The sequence below is a fragment of the Amphiprion ocellaris genome, chromosome 10, assembly GCF_022539595.1.
Source record: "Amphiprion ocellaris isolate individual 3 ecotype Okinawa chromosome 10, ASM2253959v1, whole genome shotgun sequence".
Lineage (NCBI taxonomy): Eukaryota > Metazoa > Chordata > Actinopteri > Pomacentridae > Amphiprion > Amphiprion ocellaris.
In genome coordinates this window covers 16,419,902-16,443,933 of record NC_072775.1, presented here as the reverse complement: position 1 = coordinate 16,443,933, position 24,032 = coordinate 16,419,902, and the positions used below count along the sequence as shown (strand labels likewise).

The following is a 24,032-nucleotide window of genomic DNA, read 5'->3' as shown; positions in this document are numbered from 1 at the left end:
GATTTGACTTTTCTAGAATAAAGTGACCCACATCAACATTTGCCTTTTTTACAGTCTTAGCTTCTATACCCATTTTCTTATTCTCCCACTTCTGCATACACTTGTCCAATGCATGCACACACATACACCCCATTCTGTCTGTTCCTATATTTCCACATGGTGCGCTCTCTCACCCTTGGGCACCCTATGATGATGCGCTTGTGCACAAACAGATCTACACACATCACTGAAACTCACGCACGTGACAACTGAGAGCCATGTAACGCTGCTCTCTCTGGAATAAGAGATGCTCGTCTATGTTTTTGCCCTGTTCATTTACTATTCTGGACTGTCACTTGTACTGGTGGGATTGTACAGGGCACTGAACTCCAAAGATGTTCTTTACGATGGCAAGAAATCCTAAAATTGACCGTTCATGGAACGCTGTGCTCTTGTCTGTTTTGTAACAGTTGCTATTTTGAATTTTTATTCCATCTTAAGGAGCAGTTGCACCTCTACAATAAAGGTGAGTCTTACGTATACATGTGGTAAATAAGATTTGACCTTTTGATTTACAGGTGACGCATTTAGGATGTGACGCTGATATTCATATCGGAGCATAGTATCTACATGTGAAATATTATGACAAAGAATGTTGCAGTGATTTCATGTGCCCTCTTTAAAAAAAAAAATTAAACCTCTTTCTTCCATCCATGCTATCACAGGAGACATAAGGATGCCATGTAAACTAAACAGACTGGAACAACCGTCATTCAAGCAGCTGATTTTGCAGAGATCTATATCCCACCTCTGTCTGTCTCTGTCTGGCCATATTCCCAGCCAGAGCACTTAGCCCCTCCTCCATCCCTGACATTTCCTTCGCCCACCACCGTTTGTCCTTATGGAGGACTATGATGTGTACATGGATGAGGAAGAGGAGGGAGTAGTATTGAGCAGAAAGGCCACAACAGGCCACTGGTGGGAGGACTGCGATGGCAGCTGTGACATACAACAGAAGAAAATGGGAAGAGGCTGCATGGTCAACAGCCGCAGTTGGGCCGAGGAGCTCCAGGATATCTTTGTACCCCAATCAGAGGACTGTTGCAGAGGAGGACGGACCAGACTGTCCAGCATCTCTGTGAGTAGTTGACTTTCTGTCTTGTTTAAACTGTACAGTAATTGAATGAGCACATTTTTTGCCGATGATTCCCACTAAATCTTTTAAAGGTCCCATATTACACTCAGTTCTAACAGGTTAGTGTCAATCTCACGTGACTCTAGAAGGAGCATTTCAAGGTTCAGCTTGAAATATTTTGCAGATTGTTAATTCTGACATGCCCATAAAACTCCTGGTTTAAGCCCTGTTGTCGATTGGCTGTTTCAGTGTCTGTAGCTTTAAATCAAACTGAGCTGCTGGTGTTGACACCTCTTTCAGGAGTAGGGCAGTAGGCACACCTCTCTTTGGATCTACTCTGTTCAGCGATTGGCAGAGAGCAGCCTATAGGAGGAGGAGTCAGATGGGGGTGGTGCTTATCCCGTTGTGGCATCACAACAGGCTGAAAACCTAAACACTTCACTTACACACACTTTCTGATCTTTGGAGAAATAATAGATAATAAGGATTTGATCTTTTCTCATATTTTCTAGCTCTTTAGATACACTGCGACTCACAGATAATGAATTTTTTTTTTTTTTTTAGCATATTAAGGGCCCTTGAACCACAATAAAACAGCGGGGAAGAATCAAATGATCCCTTTACACAAAGACTATAAGCGTGAATTCAAACTGTTCATTAATTATTAATTAGTGGAAGGAGGAATTACTACTTACCCATCCATATCTTTCTCCCGGTCTAGGATTCATAACCTGAAGTTTATGAGCCACGAGTCTCCTTCTGGGAATATTTAGGCTACTAATTCCCCCAAGGTATACGAGGTTGTGCCATTCTACACAAATCCAAGTTTTTCTGAATAAATGGAGGTAAAACAATAATTATATCTGAAGTTCAGAAGTGTCATTGATGGTGTGGCCCTTGTTAGTTAAAAACTATTATATTGGCATTGGCCCTGAGAGAAGTTCCTGGCACGGAAAGGCTGAGTATATTTGTCCGGGATGCTGATGCTGACGCTGATGAAAGATGACTCAGAATGTAGTGTTGTTTAATCAGCCCATTGCTGCATTGTGACACGGCACTGTGGGAACTAACCGCGAGCATGTGTGCTTGTATTTACGTGTGTGTGTGTTTGCGTATGCACGTGTGGGCACATGCACCATGTGCTTCCTCGCCTCTCTAACGGCTCATCACACTTAAATCTGTGATGTGGAATGAGGCTGGGGGAGACTCCTTCAGGAGACAAAACAAACAGAAAATGTGTAATTAAGAATTCCCATCACTGCTTAGGGACCAGATGCAGACGCCGTGCCATGCTGCTTACAAGTGCTGACATTTATTAGAGGAGATTTTACAAATCAGCCCTGCCCTCGCTGAGTGTTTCATATTCTGGTGTTGTATTCTCATTCATTGGGCTACATTTGGCCTGGCCTTATTGCTCACCTTGCCTTTACCTCTTATTCATGTAAATACATAACGTCTGTTTACTACTATCAGAGAAAGATTCATAGCATTTGCTCCTTTACCTCCAACAAACTAAAGACGAAGAGGAGCAGCCAAGAGGAAGATGGAGGAACAGATAGCAGATCAGGGAAGCAGTGGCAGCACTGAGCAGCTCTCTCTGCCCTCCCTCCATCGTTCCTCTCTCCTCCTCTGCTTCCGTCTCTTCCCACTCTTTCCTCTCCTGCTCCCACATTCTCCCTCCTCCTCCCTCTCTCTCTCTCTCTCCATTTATCTACTGCTGCCTCTCCCCTCCTCTCCATCCCTGCTCTCTCCTCCCTCCCTCCCACCCTCACTCTCCTGCACGGAGCTGCGGTATATGAGAGGGTCTCCTGGGTCTAGCTTCACTGCAGTGTAGAGGAGGGCAGGACGGCTGTTTTAGTACGATGCGCTGAAGGATGGTGCACCAGGAGAAACGCGTTTACCAGGTGTGTGGATTTGTGTTTCTCTGTGCCGTCATGTTACTCTGAGGAGAATATGCGGTGTGATGTTGGCAGGTATGCATGATAGGTGTCCATCATGGGTGTGCTGTCGTAGACAAATCAGCCATACTGGATGAGAGGATGTGTGATTGTAAAGGGAGTGGGTGTGTTCCTATGCGATTCCTACCTGTACATCTCTGTGTTCCTTTACATATCTTCAGTGAAATTTGAAATAATTTATCATCTCATACGGTTAATATCCGTATAATCATATAATATGCTGTGTTAAGATTTTCAGAAATTAAATCACTCCAGATCATTTGCAGCGACTCTGATCTTCATTTCCTGTACCACATACCTAAAACAGGTTTTGTGTGAATTTGTGTGTGTGTGTGTAGACAGTCTGCACATAAGGAGGACATCCGGTTGTCTGAAGTGGCGTAGCAGGAGGCGGAGTGTTGGTTTGGAGATTGAAGGCAATCAACTGATTTATGCTCTTACATCACAGCGTCATCTACTGATGCGTCACAAAAAAAGAGGGTGTGTGTGTGTGTGTGGTTATTTAGAGCAAGAACAGTGACACATAAGAGAAACATCCCTAATTTAGGAGGTTGTTGGTGCTGAGAGTCTCTGTGTGTCACAAGAACACACAAACGTAAGCAGCCTTAGGAGACGAGAGTGTTTAGCACCATCCCATCATGTAAAAATACTTTCTGAATCATGCAAGAGTACAAAATCATGCTAGACTGAAGCATTTTGTTTGATATTTTTTCTAAAATAAGACCACAAGTGTGAGCGCCCCAGACAGAAGAAACTAGATCTAAAGGTAGCTACAGAGAGGAAGCTCAGATAAAGTGAAAAAGAAGATAGATGATAGAGGGAAGGATGTCAACTGAAAAGAAAAAAAAGGGAAGAGAATGGGGAAAATTGGACAAAAAATGCCGAGACAAAGGAACCAGTATTTTTGATCAAACAGTAATGAATACAGGGAAAATGTCGGTCAGGAGACATTAGCCATCTATAGATAAATTGTGAAACACCGATGCAGAATGACGTGGCATTTTAAAGCAGCAGCACTAAAAGGGATGGAATGGAATCTTTAACCATTTCAGATATTAGCAGTCTTAATGATGGAATATAAATCAGCACAATAGCGAAAGAAGGCCATTATTGATGATGTTTAGCCATTAAAGTCCTCTAGGCCGTGCTGACTGGAGTAATTAAAAGAAAAGAAAAAGATGTAAAAAAAAAAGATGCAATTGCTATCTCTATTTCCTATTTAGATATTTAGTCTTTTTACGTCTGTGGTATGGACTTAAAAGGTTAAAACCAAAAAACCTTCTTTGTTCTTTCCTTCCATGTTGAAACACAGTGTTACCTGGGCACTGCTCATGAGGATAGATGCTGCAGATTTGTTCACACATCCATTTTGTATTCTCTTAGGGGCCAGAATGCATAAGGTGCCATCCAGGACAGGTTGTCAGCAGGTAGTCGGTCTATAACAGGGCTGACACATAGACAGAATAAATGTATTAACACTCACATTCATACATGGGAGCAAATGTTGAGCTTCTCTGTATGTCTCTGAACTGTGAGGGGAAATCAGAGCACCTGAATCTGCCAGATCTGCCTTCTTATTCGGACTGCAAATGTATTTATTAAGAGTATTATGAGATGAGTGTCTGCTGTACACATTATTTCAAGTTACAGAAGAAAATGACTGATTTGTGAACCAAAGAGAGCTCTCATTTTTGAGCTAGTTCAAGTATTTAGGGCTGTAATTTGAATACCAGTCCACATGCTCAGTTTAATCATTCTTACTGCGAATACGCGACCTGCTTGATCAATCAAGCAGAGATGGCAAATACAGGCGCTGCACTATTAATGCTCTTTGTGTTCATGTATTTTTCTTGTTTTCTGGCAGGCCCAGAGGAATGAGAGAGAGTCCATCAGGCAGAAACTTGCCCTTGGCAGTTTCTATGACGACGAGCCAGTCATCTACACCAGCTGCAGCAAGAACGGCTCGTCCTCCCGGTGGGTCTCAATATGTGTGTGAGAGGGTTTGATCAATGTAGCCTTTTGAAGGCTGACATCAATATTATGGTGCTGTAGCTGCTGACAGCTGGCAGTTTAGGTCTTTATATCTTTTCTCTGATTTTATTCTTTGATGAGTAGGAGCGAAACATTGATATGCCCTAGATTCAAGTAATTATTGTTCCATGCAAAACAGTTTTATTTTTGAATCTCATTTCAAAACTGAAAAGCAAAGTCTAAATATAGGTGTTGTAGACTTTAACTCCTGGAAGTTGACTGAAAAATACAACATATTTAATTCAATACCTGCCCATGATGTTGGCAAACCACTGTATAAATATCAGTCTGATAGTGACAACCTGTGGACCTAAATTATTTGATGATTTTGGATATTTCAGACAAACAAAAAATTGTTATGGGTTAAGGAAATTTGGTTCTTTTTAAATTGTTAAAATTTAAAAAAAAAAAAAAAAGAAAAAAAAGAAAACCAACTGGTTTATCTGAAAAATGCTCAGTTCTCACAAAGCTGAAAATGGACTGCGTTTATTAGATAGAGACGTGTTTTTAATAGAACAAAAACATAACGTTCTCCAGGTAATGAACGCTTTTAGATCCCAAATGAAAACAGTCACCTCAAGGATGGGAAGTTAAGACATTATTAGCCAGGAGACGGTGCAGTTTGACAGTTTACATTATCTCTTAGCTAAGAAATGTAAACTGTAACTTTAAACAAACACCTTCATAAAGATGAACTGTTGGTTTTGGCTTGTTGGTTCATAGGTGTCAATTGAGAGACAGTGACTCAAATTCTGCATGGTGCAATAAAAGAGGTCTAGTAGATAAATAAAATTATCATGTGTCTTGTGCTGTTGTGGCTACAAACAGAGGAAGACAGTGAGTCATTTAAATCACAGACATGCAGAAAGAAAGAGAAAGGTTTCCAGAAAAGCCACAGTCATGTTTACAGTCAGTCTGACGTTGGACTGAATACTAGCTAATACTGTATACTATCAGCAGCACAACAAAGCATGTATGGAAAGAGTGGGCACAAAGGACGGGGCACCGTGGTTAACCTGTTTCATGACAAGTTGCTAAGACAGAAACTTAGCTTCATGAGTCAGACAAATTTGGGGAATGTCTTATAAATCCCATTTACAGCTGTGACACCAGACTTCTTAGAAAAGCATTAAGTGTTAATATAATGTGCAACTTCTGATCTTCAAATGTTTTGATTTGTTTTTTTAAACTCTTACGGTAGATTGTCTTAAAATATGTGGGTTATTATGTCCCCTTTTTATCACCTTGTCTAATTACCTAACCTGATATAAAAGTGGCAATACAAGTAAAGAAAGAAAAGAAAAAAATGTAACAAATTTTTTACTTAAGTTTTTTTTTTAAATCTGAAAATCTGAAAATATTTATACAAAAACTACTATATATATATATATATATATATATATATATATATAGAGAGAGAGAGAGAGAGAGAGAGAGAGAGAGAGAGAGAGAGAGAATACGTCACACAGATTTGACATGCAAACAAAAGGAAATACATGTTCTCATGAAAGTGATATTTCATATTTGTCAGTGTAGTTTTGTTTTGTTGTAATACAACAGAATTGCATTACATCAGACACAAGATGGTTAACCAAAGCCACTCTACGTTCAGCTCTGCACATCTCTCTTGTGATGACAGCTTTGACCTTCACTAGCTTTCTGGCTCTTTAACATTTTCCAATTAAAGCCCTTTACCTTAGATCAAAGTATGGGGCTGCCCCCTCACTACTGGCTGCTGTTTGAGGAAGTGCAGTTCTGTCAGCTCCTGAAAGGAGAAGTGAGGCCTTATATGAGTCCACAGCTGTGACTGGTGAATGTGAGTCACATGACTGCCACCGGAGGTAAAGGTGCACCCTCTGGGGTTTAGTTTGAGGTGGAAATTCCACCACCGCTCTGTCCAGTTACTGAGATGTTTTACAAGTAATAATTGTTCTCCTAGCATGAGGTGGGAGTGCACTTTGGGTTGTTAGGTTTTTTCAGTCATGATCTGGAATTGAATGAATGGCATTTTGAGCTTTTGGAAAAGCTGAGGTTAAGGTTTTTCTGTAACTGCTGTGAGGAGCCTGATTGACTTTTATTGTTCCATTTAAAGTTTCATTTACTTTTCTTTCCGCTTCCCACAATTATGTCACAGCTTGTGATGTTACTGACATCAAAACAGCTATACAGACACTTAAACGGAACACCCAAAATAATTTCTTAACATGTGATTTTGAAACTACGGTCATTAGTTTACTGCTTTCTTTCTTCTCAGAAGGCCATTTCTAAGATTTTGTAACCTCTTTGCAGAGAAAGGAACATTAGTTTGGTTAATTTAGATCGAGTTAAGGTCACTGCTCTGTGCTGGCCAGTCAGGTTCTTAATCACCAACTCACAAGACCATTTATTAAGAACCTGAACAGTGAAGAGTCTTCTTCATAGAGTGTAAAACTTGGAAAGTTGGGAGCACACCATGGCACCATGACGTATAATCATGTGAGATGCAACAGCATTAAAATTTCCTTAGCTGGCAACATTCTTTTGCCGTGAAAAAACACCAGTGCTTTTCCTGTGCTTTGATGTAAAAACTACACTGACAACCCAGCGAACCTGACACATGATGTATAATCCACTACAGGCAGCCTTCAAACTTTTTGACAATAGTTGTACGTTTTTGTGGGAATAACATCAGTTACCTGAATTAAAGTTACTGTTCATCATGAGAATTCTGTAACTACTTGAACTCCTCATCCAAACGTTTCCTGGCATTTCCGCTTCTGTTAGATTTTTTTTTCATTAATGGAACTGTACAGTTATTTAAATTTTCTTTCTTGGATCATCTTGCTGAGGATATAATGACTAAAATTCCTGCACATTGTAACTTCTTTCACTTATGTGCAAAGAAAACACCGTACAACACAATATGTTGTGTTGTAATACAAAAAGTAATTTCCCTTTTTTCTGCACAGGTTTCATTTTGCCAAAAAAACACTTTTAATGACTCTAAACGCCACGTTTTTCCTCTCAGGCTGCAGAGTGGGGTGAACCTGCAGGTGTGTTTTGTTAATGACAGCAGCAGTGACAAAGACAGTGATGCTGAGGACAGCAGGACGGAGACCAGCCTGGACACACCGCTGTCCCCTGTGGTATGCATCCTGACCTAGTCTCAGTGTGTTGCTGTGCAGGTGTTAAATGTGTGTTTCTGTCATGTCCCACTGTTCTCATGTGTAATCATCACATGAGAGAACCACAGTGGCTGTTGCATCATAACTCATCATAATTGTACCTCACTTCCTCTCCAGAGCAAACAGAGCTCGTCGCTATCAGACCGGGACACTGCAGAGGAGGACTCGGATCCGTTAGATGACTGCGGTGGGTTTTGGCGGGTGCAGCGAAGGTTGCAGGAGGAGGCCCGGGTGGCGCTGGCTCTGGCTCGACCTATGGCCCGAATGCAGGTGGAGGTGGAGAGACAAATCCAACTGCACAGACGATCCCCTGTGGCTGACCTGGTTAGTCAGAGAGACAGAGAACAGGGGGGTTATTGTGTGAAGCTCTTCATTCTTCATTTTATAAAGAAATGCAATTTAAGAGAGGATTCAGGACAATAAAAGATCAAAGTGTGAAGGAAAAATAAAGCTAGAACACAACGACTGAAAGCCAGTGTTACAGTAACCACAAAACAATAAACATTACGTAAGAGACGTGGAGTGACTGAAGGTCAGTGGTGAGGTTTTTATGTGTGTTCATGTATGAGACCATGAAAAAGCCCCTGAAACTGGTAAACAGAAGCATCGCAAGTTTGTCCCACTGTTATTGCACAACCAGCAACTGCAAATGCACATAGACAGATCCAGTTCACTTTGATCAACGTTGAGAAAAACACTATTTTAGTCTTCAATCACATTCAAAGATGCTTTGCACATTTTGACATGCAGCAATTTCCTGTCTGTGCACGTTTGTATATGCAGCTTCCACATCTGCCCCACATCAGCGAAGGCTTAATGAAGAGGAATCTGAGGCAAGGAGACATGAGAGACATGAGTCTGGGACAACTGCAAGTCATCACGAATGACTTACACTCACAGATTCAGAGTGAGTAAATCACGTACGCACATGTGAGACACAAGCATCAATGCAAGTATTTGGAAAATGCAAAAGAAAAAAAAAACTCCTGGTGGTCCAACAGAATGGGGACATCCTCCCAGTTTAATGGAAAATACAATTTAACTTATCCAAAGTATTTTCAAAATAGTTAAATCCAACGATCAAGGCCTACATCAATCAAATAAAATGTTTTTAAATCAACTATGCTGATAATGCTTCTCAAGAGTCATCTTATAGTGTGCACTGGTTGTCACATGTTTAAACTCTAAACTGGGCTTTATGAAATATCAAACCAAAGTTACAGTTCAAAATAAAAGAATTTTCTAGGTATTATTTACAGATGATGCACATAAATTCACCTCTTCCAGAACCCCTCAGCAGTATATTCCATCTCTAATCTAATACAGGTCTAAATGAGGAGCTGGTGCAGTTGCTGCTGATGAGGGACGAGCTGCATGTGGAGCAGGACGCTATGCTAGTGGACATAGAGGACCTCACCAGGTGAATCTCCATTCTCTCCTATCACTTTCTCTCCTGTCCATAATATGTGTCGAATTTATCTCAAATGCTGTCAGAGAGGAGCAGTGAAAATCAGCTGCGTTTGGAGCTGGACAGCATGTCCTGTGCTCACTTTGATGCGCTTCTTGTCTCTGTTGTGACAGGCATGCACACAGCCATCAGCGGCACCTGGCAGAGAAGGCTATGTCTAAATAAACACCCCCGTCTACACGTGTTTCTGTCTGCACGCCGTCCAACCTCCCACACCACACACTGTCACTAGTGTTGCTAATGAAACTCCATCTGTGGTGACTGTTTCTGGAGAAATGAACACAGCATTTAGTATCAACACGCACATATTATATTGCACCACCGTGAGGCTGCCCGAGAAGACGGCTAAAAGAAAAAGATCACAGATTTCAGTGTGGACGCAGTTGAGTTTGTGCAGGTTTTTCACTTTCTCTTTCTATGATTAATGCCGTGTTTCATAGAATTAGGGGAATCCTCTTGACTTTATTTCACCCCTGATCTGTTTCAACCTCCGTGTGATTTTGGACAGTACACTCATTTATGTAAATGCTGGTTTGGAGAGAGCACCAGCTCACCTTGTTTTTCCTTGGTATCACAAAGGGGTAAAGTTGTCTCCATAAACAGTTAAATTAGTTTGTTTCTATAATATCGAGAGGGTATCTCAGTTCACCTGCATATCATTTATTTCACTAAGAGCACTGTGTCCTTGTCGGTATTCACTATCACACATGTATTATCTGGGCTGTTGTAATAGTAAATGACAAATATGCTGCAGCAGCTTCACGGAAATCTCATAAAAAATCATTTAGACAGAATTGGATAGAACTATGTAGCTGCTACAGTTTCCACCTGCTTTAAAGATATATTTAGAGATTTAGTGGAGTATATTTTGAACTTTATTCGGACAGATTTGCGTTATCAAGTGTATTGCAATAAACAAAATGATATAAGTTCAGACTTATTTTCGGGTTAACACAAAGAAAAAGAAAATGCTGAGGTGTTGCGACATGAACAGCCTCTAAATAGAAATATGCAATGTCATTTATGTTATGCTTAATTTACTGATGCTGAGAAACAGAGAAAATCTAACACAAATTTACGAGTAAATCACAGCCTGAGCATATATCTATTTTATCTGTTTAAAAGGTTTATGGACATGCAGTATGTAAATGTGAAAAGATACTTTATTAAAAGGGTGAGGAATATGCCTTGTTATGTTTCAGTGTTTTCACTCACAGCTTTTTAAGAATGTTGTTTAACACAGGGTTAAAGTTGTTTTTTCTATTGTTTTGCTTTGTTGATAAATGCACTGTAAAATGATTGTTAAAAAAAAAAATCCAGTAATAAATGTTTCAAGTGTGTCAGCTTGCCTATATTTGGCTTTGATTTCATTTGCATTTATTCTTCAGAATCTGCAAAAATGTACACGTTGTGCGTAAGTCTCTATGAACTGATGTCACTTTCTTTGAAACCAAATAACCGAGCTCTGTCTTATTAACATATTCTTTTTTTTTGTGGCACAAAAGGCACATATGAGTTTCTCTGCTCATTCACGCATTCAGATTCTCATTGACACTTACGTAACTAGAGTTTTGTGGAGGACTGCCACAAGCGAGGGGGAAACAACTCTGAGTGTGGGGACAAAAATAACAGGTATCAGATTTCAATATGAACTGGTAGTAGAACCAAAGGGGGGAAAATCTGATAATTCTGATTAAAATGTACATTTTAAACATGCTTCAATGAACTAGTAAAATCAGTAAATAATATCCAGTAGCTTCTCGGAAGTTTTAAATAATTTACCTCTGACGGTTACACAATAAATAACATTATATAACACAATAAAAATACATCTGAGGAAAGAGAAAACATTTTTAGAAACCAAAATCCTGCCCAAACCTGAAAAACAATCACAACAAATGTTGTAACTAATTAAACATGCAGCATTTCAAATGTTTTTCCTTGGTGTATAATACAAGATTTAATAAGAATCCTTTAAAAATACCAGATGACTCTGTATGTTGTGTTCCATCAAAAGATTTTTTATCCTTACAGATAAATATTACAGATAGATAAAATTGAACATGTTTGTCATAATTAGTGTTTCACAGAATTAGAGTTATAAAGTATCCTAAAATCTTTCACTTTTCCCTCTTTGGAAATATCAACAATGAACAGTGATTAATGTGATGCACCACAGTAACCTCAGGATCCACCTACAGGCCTTTACCTTTACCATGTCTGTGTTAATTCCAGTTTCACCAAAGCATTTTGCGATATCGGGGGAGAAAAAAAGGAAATTACTCAACCTTGACTGTGTACTTTCAGTTTACAGTTAGTTATCAACGGATTGCTGCACTGTGAGGGAAATCCCTGCATCAGTGTGGGTATAAAACACTTAAGGATGTCCGAGTTCAGACAGACACAGTCAAAGAATCTGAATCAGCCCTGACATCCAAGATGCCACTCGTCAAGCTCTGTGAGTATAATGTAACATACTGACTAACTTACGTAATGATTGTAATGTAATCATTGTGTGAGGTTATTTGGTAGAAGAGACTGAAGTTATGTGTTTTTGTTTTCTTTTTGTTGCCAGACTCTGCTCCTGCACTGCTGCTTGTGGTGCTCACCTGCTCTGTATGGGAGCTCAGCCAGTCTCTGCCAGTGAAGGGCAAAGAACCGATGACGGACTCTTGTGTTTTATACGCGCAAACGCTTCTACGGAGCATCACTGAAGTGCTACACAACAGTACTGATGCCCAGGTAAGAAAACAAAACTAAATGAGGGTTAATGAATATATCTTTACTGATAGAATTTTTTACAGCTTACATTTTTTTCATACATTCTTTTACATTATGACAGAGAAACCTGTTCAGTGGAATAGACTGCATGACACAGAACATGGAGCTGAACATGGAGACCAACACACCATCTGTGTGTTTTCCAAAGGTAAGCGCTGAAAGTTTTTCATCCAGATGTATTTCCAATATTCTGAAAGGAAGATCATTAATTAAATTGTTAAAACAAATTAACAGTACAGCATTCAGCTTATTTTATGTCCACACACACTGAATATTCTATTTTTTGAAGCTGTGCCACTAATTACTAAACTGTGTTCATCCTACAGGGATCGACATGCTCTGGAATCACTAAGCATGAATTTGATGAGGTAAATTTTGTTGCTTCTATGACAAACAATTTCAATCGAAATGTGTTTTTAACGTCATAGAAAAAAACCTGTCAGGCCAAACCACTTATCTTGAAAACAACATCGGATACATGTACCCTGTTTTGTATTAATTTTCATTTTTCATGTGTTGTAACAATGGCTGCTTTTGCTGTTTTTTTCCATCAAGGATTCATGTATGACAGACATGAAGAAGGACTTGAACCACTACTACAAATTCCTAGCAGCTCATTCAGACCCAGACAGTTTGCTCGGTCAGACTGTTCTGCCCAGCCTCAGAGAACTCATGGAGGTAAGTCACAATACACAGTTACCTCCAGTGCTATTTTCGTACAATTTACACAAGTATTAATAAAATGAACGCCGGCTTTTCAATAAAATCACACTCGACAGGCTTAGATTTCTGATGAAAATATGTTGAACTTGTACAATTATCTGTAATATATTTTAAAAAGTGAATTAATTCCATCATTTGCCACATCCTGCTAAATTATTAATAAAAAATAAAATGCTTCTTTCTCTTAACAGAATTGCTTCCAGTTACCTCTGCCGGGAGAAGTAAAGGAGGTAAGAGATCTACTAAAATCTACATTATTTTTTGTGATTTTTGAGGGCTGATTTCACAGTAGCACACAGAGACAAACAAATATGCTCCTCATAACAGTTTTCAAAGAAAGAAACAAAACTAGGACAGACAATTGAACAGATCTGCTTGTGTGGTTTTTCAAGGCTGCTGCAGGCCGTGCAAGCACCTACGACCAGAGACTGAATCTGTGCAAGGTGCTGAAGGGCTTCCAGGTCCGAACCGTTACCATCAACCGAGTCATTGGATACATGAACTCCGGTGAACACACTAAGTGAATCAACACTGAGCTCCAGCACAATGATTTTCAATAATCTTCTGAAAGCTATGCAGAACCACTTTACATACAAATGACAAAAACTACAGTAACACTTCATGCTATGTTCAAATAATCTAGTTTTGACAGAAAACACTTCAATCTGCTTTCTAATTATTTAAGAGTGCATATTTATTATCTTCATGTCACTGTCCAAAGTAATGTTTAACATCCAGTGGATGTGTAAAAATACATTTTTTTAAAGAATTGTATTCAAAAATGACATTTATTTATTTGTTCTATTCTGGACTATTTATTTTAAACTATTTATTTGTGATATGTGATGTAATTTACTTGGTTCTAAGAATCATTAAATAAACATTTTTCCTGCATAATACCTGCTGCTTGATCAATTATTTGTTCAAGGCTGTTTACTTTTTCACTTTAATTTAAAAAAAAATACTATTAGATGGTTTGAAGTACCAATTGAAGACAATTCATAGCAACAGCAAGTACAATAACATTATACAGTATGTGATTTACAGGAAAAACTGAGTTTGCTGAATTAAACCTGTGCAAAGTGATCAATACAGCAAGAATGTGGCTAGTTTTTGTTCACACTTCATTTGGAAAGTCCACTGTAATACTCGGCTGACCATAGTAATGTCAATAAAAGAGTTCTGATATTCAGAAGGATGTGAAAATCAGTCAGGAAATGTTTGTCTGGTTGAGGTTTGACATAGAACTCTGGCTCTAGAGTCATAGAAATGCAGCACACAGTCACTCTGCTGAACTCACACTGTACTGTAGGTTTACAGCCTGCAAGGAATTAATAGAAGAATATCCAGCGGTGGAGGAAATACTCACATCCTTTACTTTAGCAAGTAGTGATACCACACTGCAAAAGTACTCTGTTACAAGTAAAAGCTCTGCAACTAAAAATATTACCTTAGTAAAAGCATGTAAGTATTATCACAAAAATGTACTTTAATTATTAAAAATAAAAGGATTATATCATGAAGTTCCTGAATTACTGTCAAACCGGCATTTTATTGCACTGTAACTGATTTTTAGTGCACGTTGTTGAGTTGAAACTAATTTAAAAGTACTTTGTATCCAACTGCAGCTAATACTTGTTTCCAGAATTGATTAACTATTTTTCCAGATTTTCGATTGTGTTCTGTAAAAAAAAAAAAAAAAAAAAAAAGAAAGAGAAAGAAAAATTGAAATTAAAAAAATTATAGTGAGAAAGGCTGTTGGAAGTGCTCTGAGTTGTTATCTTAGTTAAGTTCTTTAAATGTTTTGTGTGCTGAATCTTTAATTGTAAAACTACCTGATAAATGTAGTGAAGTAAACAGTGCAGATGTCTCTCTGAGATGTAGCGGAATTAAAGCATCCCATAGAGAAAAGATTGAAGTAAAGTACATGTGCCATTCATTTCTACATACATACAGTATATTCCACCTTGAGGAATGTCCAGATAAAGTTTTCTTAGTCAGCACATGATTCTGCAAGTGCATCTTATCAACATTTTAACTTTTATCTGAGTTTCAAGCATTACATGTGCAACTCATAAACACGATATCTAAAAAGTACCCATGATACTGTTGAGCACGTAAACACATTATTTTACGACTCCACTGAGCAAACTCATCTGTGTCACCTTCAGCTCTCTTCGTGCTCCACAGTGCCAGGTGAATGTTGCGTAGGTTTGTTCAGGTAATGATGTCCTGAAAGGTCAGGTAAACCGTCCTGTTTAGTCATAAAACCGTAGTGAAAGTGAAATCTAGCTTTTTCTTTCAATTTGCTTCCCTTCCTGTTTGCTGGAAATGGTACAACTGACATTTGTGGCTGCTGAGGTTGAGAAAAACCAGTCACTTCACAGAAAAACATGTCAGACTGTTTACTGCAAAAATGGACCAGAAACAAATACAAGAAAGAAAGAGGAGACCTGAATACATGGGATAACAAATCATTTGAACAAAGAAAGAATTATACATGAGTATCTGTGGGCATACACCATTCAAGCCACCATATGAGTACAAAGATTTGTTAATATTATCAATGCCTTCATGTGCTGTTTTTAAAAGTAAATTCACTTTTTCATATGGCCTTTGAATTTCTGTATTTATATTTACATTTTGTTTAACTCATTCATACATTTTGCTTGACTCTATCACTTCACTCTTCTATTATTGTCTCACTTTGCTATTCAGAATTTTGACATATTGTGCCTCCGGTGTTTCCTCATTGCATTTCTTTATTTATATGAATGCTTTCTCAGTTCCTCAGTCTCTGCTGTTAACCAGTTCTTCATTTATAAAATAATGTCTGCACGAGTGGAGTGGGGTTGGGGTGGGAGTGCAGTGTTGTTTTTATTGTGTTTTTTTTAAATTCATTTTGTTCTGTGAAGCACTTTGTGTTGCTTTTCATTTGCATGAAAAAAGTGACATTCATTAGTAGAGATCTGGTAGTGTTTCAGATAGAAACCTGAAAGTAGCCTCAGAGACAAAATAGAAAGAACAGCTTTCAAACCACTCTGCCTCTAAATAGGTTCATTCATGCCATACCTGTATATATATATATATATATATATATATATATATATATATATATATATATATATATATATATATATATATATATATATATATATATATATATATACACATATATATATATACATATATATACACACACACACACACACACACACACATATATATATATATTTTTTTTTTTCAAGACACTCAAAGACCCTTTACAAAGTAGGCAAGAATGTCTATCTATCTAGGATATAGAAAAAGGGATTGCTTACATTTACTTAAAACATTTCATTTTATAATGTTATTAAACCAAGAGGTTCCACCTAAATGCAATGACTAAATATAGGTGCCAAAGCTGTGATTGTCACAAACGTCAAAACAAAAATGAACCCATATATCTAAACTAAGGATGGGTCATGAACTATTTCATCCAGTTCACTTACTGAAGTCATGCAGCTGTAGTGCCACCTAGTGGGAGATTTAATGTGGGAAACCAAAAATAAACCACACTCAAACATATGAAGTTACCACATAATGGTGTTAATAAAATACATGACCTAAAAGCAGCTCGGCGCATTTATGTGGACACATTTCCAGGTAATAAACCCACAGGCTCAGAGGAACAGCTGCTATCAGCCAAACTCTGCGCCCAGGTGTGTTGGAGCTTCAATCACTCTCAGCTGTGTGATATTTCCAGCAGCTGGAGGATCTCCTCACTCCTTCCAAACCTGCCACGAGAATGGACCGGCAACGAATCGTTCCTTGGTGGATTATCTTCTGTGTGTTTTACTCTGTTTGCAGACTCACAGACAGCCGGGTGGTTTACAACCTGCAGCCAACAAACTCCTTCGGGATTTCTGATGCCACCAGGCCTCAGGTGACGGCGTTGAAACAGCAGCCAAGCGCGCAGGTCAGTGTGCGTCGTCGGTCTGTGGAGGTCCGGTGCCATCCTGATTCCATGGAGGTGGTGGTGCAGGCTGACATGTTTTATATAGGCCTCCGGGTGGACGGAGGACATCTGCGGCTGGGCTCAGGTCCTCTGAGTGGTGGGAGTGAATGTAGAGCTGTTCAGTCGGGAGAGGCAGAGTTCACCATCCAGGCCCAGCTCAACGACTGTGGGACCGAACTGTCAGTAAGTATGGGGTTGTTTTAGAGGGATGCAGCTCAAGTGTAGTTGCTGCGGGTTTCGTCTTTTTAAGTTGGTAAAACTGATTATAGACTAAAATATTTTCTTTTTTTTTTCAGTCGACAGAGGAGAAGATAATTTATTCCAATGTTTTGGTCTACTCACCTGAACCTTCGACTGATGGTCTGCTCAGACTGGATGGAGCCACTGTTCCAGTTGAATGTCATTATGAAAAGTAGGTTCTGGACATTTAAAATGGCTTGCATGGTACACTGTGTTTTTAAAAAAAATGTAAAGAAAAGAATTTTCAGTATTTCTTTTAATGCATGGCAGCATCTATGTTTTTTTTTTAAAGGACAGTGGAATTATATGTTAAATAATAGTTTAAAGCATTAACTGTGAATAATCAGGATTTCAGATTTTTCAGAAATAATTTTAAAGTAAATTCTTGAAAGTAATACTTTATAGAATATTTTTGACATTAAAGGACTGCTAAAATATGTTTGCAAGTTTGTCACTGAACAAGTTTCCCTATTTAAAAAAAAAAAAATCCAATAGATAAAACTGTTCATTTCAACTAACTTACTGTAAATTCAAACCTAACCCCAAAGTTAGATTCAGTGAATGACGACTGGGAGAAGTGGTCCTGTACTTTCATATGCATTTGTTTGCCCCATATTTTCTATAATTATGAAAGTTTTCACAACACAGGTGTTGAACAATTGTTTTCATCAGTGTACACTACCAGTCAGAAGTTTAGACACACCTTCTCATTTAATGTTTTTTCTTTATTTTCATGACTATTTGCATTGTAGATTCTCACTGAAGGCATCAAGACTATGAATGACCACAGGGAATTATGTAGCAAACAAAAATGTGAAATAAGTCAAGACTTGTCTTATATTTTACATTCTTTCAAAAATAGCCACCCTTTGCTTTGATTACTGCTTTGCACACTCTTGGCATTCTCTCCATGAACTTTGAGGTAGTCACCTGAAGTAGTTTTCACTTCACAGGTGTGCCTTGTCAAGGTTAATTTGTGGATTTTCTTGCCTCCTTAAGCAAAAGGACCAACAAGTGCTCAGCATCTCTTGGAACTCCTTCAAGACTGTTGGGAACCATTTCAAGTGACTACCTCATGAAGTTCATTACGAGTGTGCAAAGCAGTCGTCAAAGCAAAGGGTGGCTATTTTGAAGAATCTAAAATATAAAATATGTTTTGACTTATTGCACACTTTTTTGTTTACTACATTATTCCATGCATGTTCATTCATGGTTTTGATGCTTTCAGTGAGAATCTACAGTGTAAATAGTCATGAAAATAAAGAAAAACCATTAAATGAGAAGGTGTCCAAACTTTTGACTGGTAGTGTATTCATCTATGTGTTAATCTGTCAAAATACAGGTTTTAATACTATATTATTTATCTATTGCTTTATCCAATTGCTTTTTAATGTATATAACCATTAAGATGCACAAAGACTAGAAATTGTATTGTAATTATAGAAAACTATTATTTTACAATACTCTTTTTATTTACTTTTGAGACAATTTTTTTTCTTTTCTTAAAAGTGTGTAGAGGCCACATTATATTTCCTGTTTTCCTATTTGCATTAATGTTCTTTGCATATCAGTGCTTAGAATTGAGAGCTGGTTTAACAGCCTGGTTTGTGCCTGTTTTCAGGAAGTACTCTGTCGACGGCGTGTCCCTGCATCCCACCTGGGTTCCTTTTGTCTCCATGACAGCAGCAGAAGATCAGATTGACTTCAGTCTGCTGCTCATGACCGGTATTAAAACTATGACATCGATGAAGCTTCTTATTCTGTTATCATGCAGCTTCAGAAGAGTGATATGCAACATTACTGGGGGATGCACATCCGAAGATTATTTTTTTTGTTTTCATTTCATGGTTGGCGGTTTTATTTTTGTCATCTTTGCAGATGATTGGCGGTTTGAGAGGGGATCTCATGCATACTTCCTGGGTGACCCCATTCATTTGGAAGTCTCCGCCATTCTTGGTAACCACATGCCCTTGCGAGTGTTTGTTGACCACTGTGTTGCCACAGCAACTCCCGATGCAGAGGCAACATTAAGATATGACTTTATTGAGCATCATGGGTGAGCTGCACAATCAAATCTTCCATCCTGTAACAATCATAAAAAGAAAACTGATGTGAAGTCATAGCTTTTGCATTTTAACTCATAGAAACTGCTCAGTTTTTTTCCTCCTTTGCTGCTAACAGATGTCTTGCTGATGCTCACCTGACAAACTCCAACTCGCGTTTCCTACCAAGAGTGGAGGAACACAAGCTGAGATTCCAGCTTGATGCCTTCAGGTTCTACCAAGAACCCAGCAATGAGGTTGTCTTTGAGTTTCATTTTAAGTTTCTGTGCAAAGTACCATGTGAAAAATGAAAATTTTAATCCGTTTTAAGTGTAGTTCTCTGAAACAGTATTTTTTGCAAATGAGAATTTGTTATTTTACAATGTTTTACTGCTATATCACACTATTGTGTATTTGAATCGGCAAAACATATTATTTTACTGATATCAAAATCAAAAGATTGAAAGATTTATGGATTTTCCATGTTATGTTAAATTACAGATAACAACTAGTAAAATTACAAAAAAAGCATAACATGAGATGTTGGTTGTTAAACAAAACAAACGTAAAATTACATTGGTTTGTTATTATTAAATTGGCTAATAAATCTAATTGTTATAAAGATATTTGCAGTTATTTTCACTGTTACAGTTTTTAAACATTGCATTCTACTCTTTAACGTATTTTATGTGACATCCTTGCTGCCAGATTTCAGATTCTTTAGGGATTCTTTTCTACAGTGTACGTTCCATTGTGATTCTGTTAAATAATTATATGAAACCAGAAATAGTCGTATGTTTGTGTTTCATCCGATTATATTTTTTCCGCAGGTCTATATAACCTGCTACGTGAAGGCTGTTCCAGTCAAGCTGGCTATTAGCTCTCAAAACAGAGCCTGCTCTTTGATTGACAACAGGTATTATACTAATGATGCAGCAATTTTATATTTAGTGATGCTCTGTTTTTCCAAGTATTACAGTCGGGAAGGCATTTGGGGGGGGGGGGGGGGTGTTAACAAGGTAACAAAATCACATCCCAGCAAAGCACACAAAATGTTCCCACAATGCTGGCTAACACATTTTCAAGATGTCATTTAAATGTAATGTTCAAGAATATTTCTCATTTCAAATATTGTTCTTAAGTAAAAAGTGAACTAAGATGGGGCGTCCGGATAGCTCCACGGGTTAAGCAGCCTGGGTTCGATTCTTGCCCACAGCCCTTTGCTTGCATGTCTTCCCCCAACTCTTCTCCCTCCTTTCCTGTCTCCACTGCACCTATCCAATAAAGGCAAAAAGGCCAAAGAGTAACTTAAAAAACAAAGTAAACTAAGACTAGCAGCTTCAGCAAATGGTTTCAGAAATATTTTTAGATTGTCCTTCGAGAGCTTTAGCCTGGCTTTAAGTAGATGATTCTAGAAACTGGAAAAACTCAATTCAAAAAGCTTTACAGCTTCTCAGAATGTTTTTGGAACAAAACTAAAAGTCGAGCTGTAATTTCTCTTGGTCAGTCATCCCCTGAGTGCTTCACCTGGACTGTCCTCTCTGCTTAAAAATAATAAATCTTTTACTTGTAGTTAATGTTATCAGAAAATGAGAACCTTTTGAATCTCATGTCATCTAAAAATATTTGTCTCATATAAAATCTTCTCATAACACACATATTTCACAGAATGGAGTTCCATTTTTAACAGTTTCTTTTTTTAATTCCTTGTTATCCAGATGGCGGTCAATCGATGGGAATGACAAGGTTTGTAGAAGCTGTGATCTGTCCTATCGGAATGAGGAGCCTCCAGCCACACAATCTCCGAAAACTACCGGGATTACCAGAACATGGCCCACCACCACTTCACAAGAAGGCTTAGGTCAGAACAGGGCCGAGCATAGTCCAGCCACGTATATCCGTTTCCGTCCAGGGACGTTCCAGAGCCGACACAGCAGACCTAAGCTAGTGAAGAGAGGAACAGACCACCAAACAGGTTAACTGACTGGATGCTGCAGTTCATTTGATCCTATCCTAGATATTTTTCTTTCCATTATTTGAAGTTTTATGCTACTAAAGGAGACCTTTCATGTTCTTAATTGAGGCATGTGATTTGTTTTTACAGAGCAAATTGTCCAACTGGGTCCCCTCATTGTGCTGCCATCCGGTAAACCTGTCAAAAGGACAGAAGCTTCCAAAATGCTACTTTCACCAAAGAACAACACGTCCTGAGACCCAGGATACTTGACTGGAGAGTGGCAAGGATGAGGGCGAAAAATAAAACAAAACTCTGCTGCCACATGCAGAACAAACATGTAATGGACACAACAGACAACCCTGTGAATGCAGAGATTAATCTCATCTTTCAGATACCATCTCACTTGAAATAAAGCTTTTCCTGCTAACTTTATCAACCATCTTTAAAGCAAAAATGTTTGTTTTCCGTTCACTCAAAAACAATTTTGTTACAGCCTAGTTCTTGCATTTTCTGTGAGTGGCAAATCTTTCCTCCAGTAAATATTTTACAAAATTAAACTTGCCTTTTAGTGTCATTTCAGCTGCTCTATACAAAAAAAACCATAAAAACTCAGCATCCTTTATTCTTGCTCCATGAATCCGATATGGCTTTAGTGAGCAATTTAATTAGCATTGGGTTTTTATGCACTCAAACTCATTAGAGCCAAGCAGCAGAAGTGGATGTTGAAAGGATGCATGGTTTGTGTACTTCCAAACAAGTACACACAATGCATCCTTTTGACAGCTGTAAAGATTCAGATAACATAATACCAGTTGTTTTCAATTCAGGAGATCTGCAGACATGCTATTAGGGAGCACTTCCTTCCATTACAACCCACAACCTACTCATGTAGTCATTTTATTGATTGTCAATGTGAAGGGTACATGGCACAATATAAAATGTTGGCTTTGCTTGCCACTTCCAGTAAACTGATTAGTCACAGCTATATAGTAAACTCAAATTGGTGCATATTGGAACGTTTTTAGTGATTTAACACAGATTAAAGCAGTTTTATAGCTTATGCTGGTGACTGTTGGTACACAAAGTTGTGCTTCTTCAGCATTTCTTTGACTTTTCGCAAAACTCCCTGTTGACAGGGGCAGCACTTTGCACTTATGGCATCACATACACAGATCAGCCTAAATGGACGTCCACAAAACCATCGAAGCCTTTTAAGGGATGACCTCATTTGACCCGTGAATGTACAGCATGAATATTGCAAATGGAAGCTCTCTGTGCTCTCGTCAGCTACAGAGATGATTCCAAGTTATTTGGGTTTGGTTGTGTCAGCACCTCGGACAGCTCCCTGCGTTGTTTTGGGGCGCGTTGAACTCTGTCCATGGTGCTGAAACATCCAATAGCCTTCCTCTGGTATTCAGGACCTCTCCCACCCTCAGGGTTTAGGGTGAGAGGGGTCCTTTCTCAATGTTTCCAACAGGACTTGTCGATTTCTCGGGCGCCTGTTTGCTTTCATACCAAATGAATAAGCTGTTGTAAGACTGTGTTTACGAGTCGCATCAATATGCCCGTTAAGTGCATAATAAATCAGCGGTTCCCTCTGGAGTTGATGCCAAGCTTATCATCATATTCAGAGACTGCACATGCACATCCAGCTGCATGATCATCCCCAGTTGGTGAGCGTTTTTGCGCAAATATATGGACTTCTGATTACTGCCCATCACTTTTTTTTTTTCTACAGTTTTTATTTGTGCTCTGGGTATGCGGTGCGCTGACGATGGCTCTGCGTCAGTGTCTCAACCCAGGCATCTCCCAGCGCATTAACCACACGTGAATCGTCTCGCCTACATCCTGTTTTCCCATCCACGTTCACTGGATCATTTCATCCACAACAACAGCGACCATGTTTTCCCACAGATGCCAAGCGCTCACTGTGTTCGCTATTTGCCTCCTTGCGCGCACAGTTGTTTATTCCATCCGGAGATGCGGACAGGACCTTTGCCGGGATGACGAGATCTGCTGCGCGCAAGGAAACAACACCGTCGCCGTCACCTGTTGCAGGCGGTTCGTGGATAAGACTTACTACAACATCGCCATGGTCACCCGGAAACTTTCCGGGATCCTTATTATGCTGCTCCTCTTCGCGGTGGGATACTTTGTGCACAGGCTGTTGTGCTCCAGATCCAGGCAGCGCACCCCGCCGCCGAACGGACAGCCGACTGTTACCGCATCACAGGAGCTGCTCGTGGAGAGCTGCACCCCGGACAGCTCGGTGGATGCTGGTCCTCGGCTGCCCACATACGATGAATGCACACGGCTGCCGACATATGAAGGGACAGTCAGGGACTGGAGGCCCAAGTCTCCCGTGGCACAATCTACATGACGGCATTTGGATAAAGTGGAGCTTTACGCGCTATGGATTCGATGTTTGTAGTTGTGTTTTAGAAAAGAAAAACATGCACATACTGTACTGGACGTGTTTTTTTCGCAGCCTCATGGTTTCACCCACTGCTTTACCGCTTTATTACTCCAGCTGTTTCAAGGGATGTGTGTCCGAGCG

The 24,032-nt window shown here is 39.1% G+C and overlaps 3 protein-coding genes across 4 annotated transcripts; all 3 read left to right on the top strand.

Annotated features, from left to right (window-relative positions):
• Window positions 1-361: 361 nt before the first annotated feature.
• On the top strand, window positions 362-11,075 carry zgc:153615 (uncharacterized protein LOC777747 homolog). Of its 2 annotated transcripts, XM_055014879.1 has the most exons (8): window positions 362-505; window positions 705-1,117; window positions 4,937-5,046; window positions 8,111-8,228; window positions 8,385-8,591; window positions 9,051-9,174; window positions 9,594-9,687; window positions 9,849-11,075. In XM_055014879.1, exons 2-8 carry the CDS (start codon window positions 881-883, stop codon window positions 9,898-9,900), a joined length of 942 nt encoding a protein of 313 aa, XP_054870854.1. In that variant the 5' UTR covers window positions 362-505; window positions 705-880; the 3' UTR covers window positions 9,901-11,075. The 2 variants fall into 2 exon arrangements, with proteins under 2 accessions (XP_054870854.1, XP_023132319.1); XM_023276551.3 differs by lacking the exons at window positions 362-505; window positions 705-1,117 and adding an exon at window positions 2,863-3,018.
• Window positions 11,076-11,188: 113 nt separating this feature from the next.
• zmp:0000001127 (interleukin-12 subunit alpha) lies at window positions 11,189-14,160 on the top strand. The gene is made up of 6 exons (XM_055014880.1): window positions 11,189-12,477; window positions 12,578-12,664; window positions 12,843-12,884; window positions 13,072-13,194; window positions 13,431-13,469; window positions 13,632-14,160. The coding sequence occupies exons 1-6, from the start codon at window positions 12,397-12,399 to the stop codon at window positions 13,761-13,763; spliced, it is 504 nt and encodes a 167-aa protein (XP_054870855.1). The 5' UTR covers window positions 11,189-12,396; the 3' UTR covers window positions 13,764-14,160.
• A 2,816-nt stretch (window positions 14,161-16,976) lies between these two features.
• On the top strand, window positions 16,977-22,033 carry LOC111572750 (zona pellucida sperm-binding protein 3-like). The gene is made up of 8 exons (XM_023276553.3): window positions 16,977-17,419; window positions 17,533-17,648; window positions 19,098-19,201; window positions 19,355-19,532; window positions 19,658-19,775; window positions 20,349-20,434; window positions 21,237-21,493; window positions 21,623-22,033. The coding sequence occupies exons 1-8, from the start codon at window positions 17,027-17,029 to the stop codon at window positions 21,727-21,729; spliced, it is 1,359 nt and encodes a 452-aa protein (XP_023132321.2). The 5' UTR covers window positions 16,977-17,026; the 3' UTR covers window positions 21,730-22,033.
• Window positions 22,034-24,032: the final 1,999 nt, after the last annotated feature.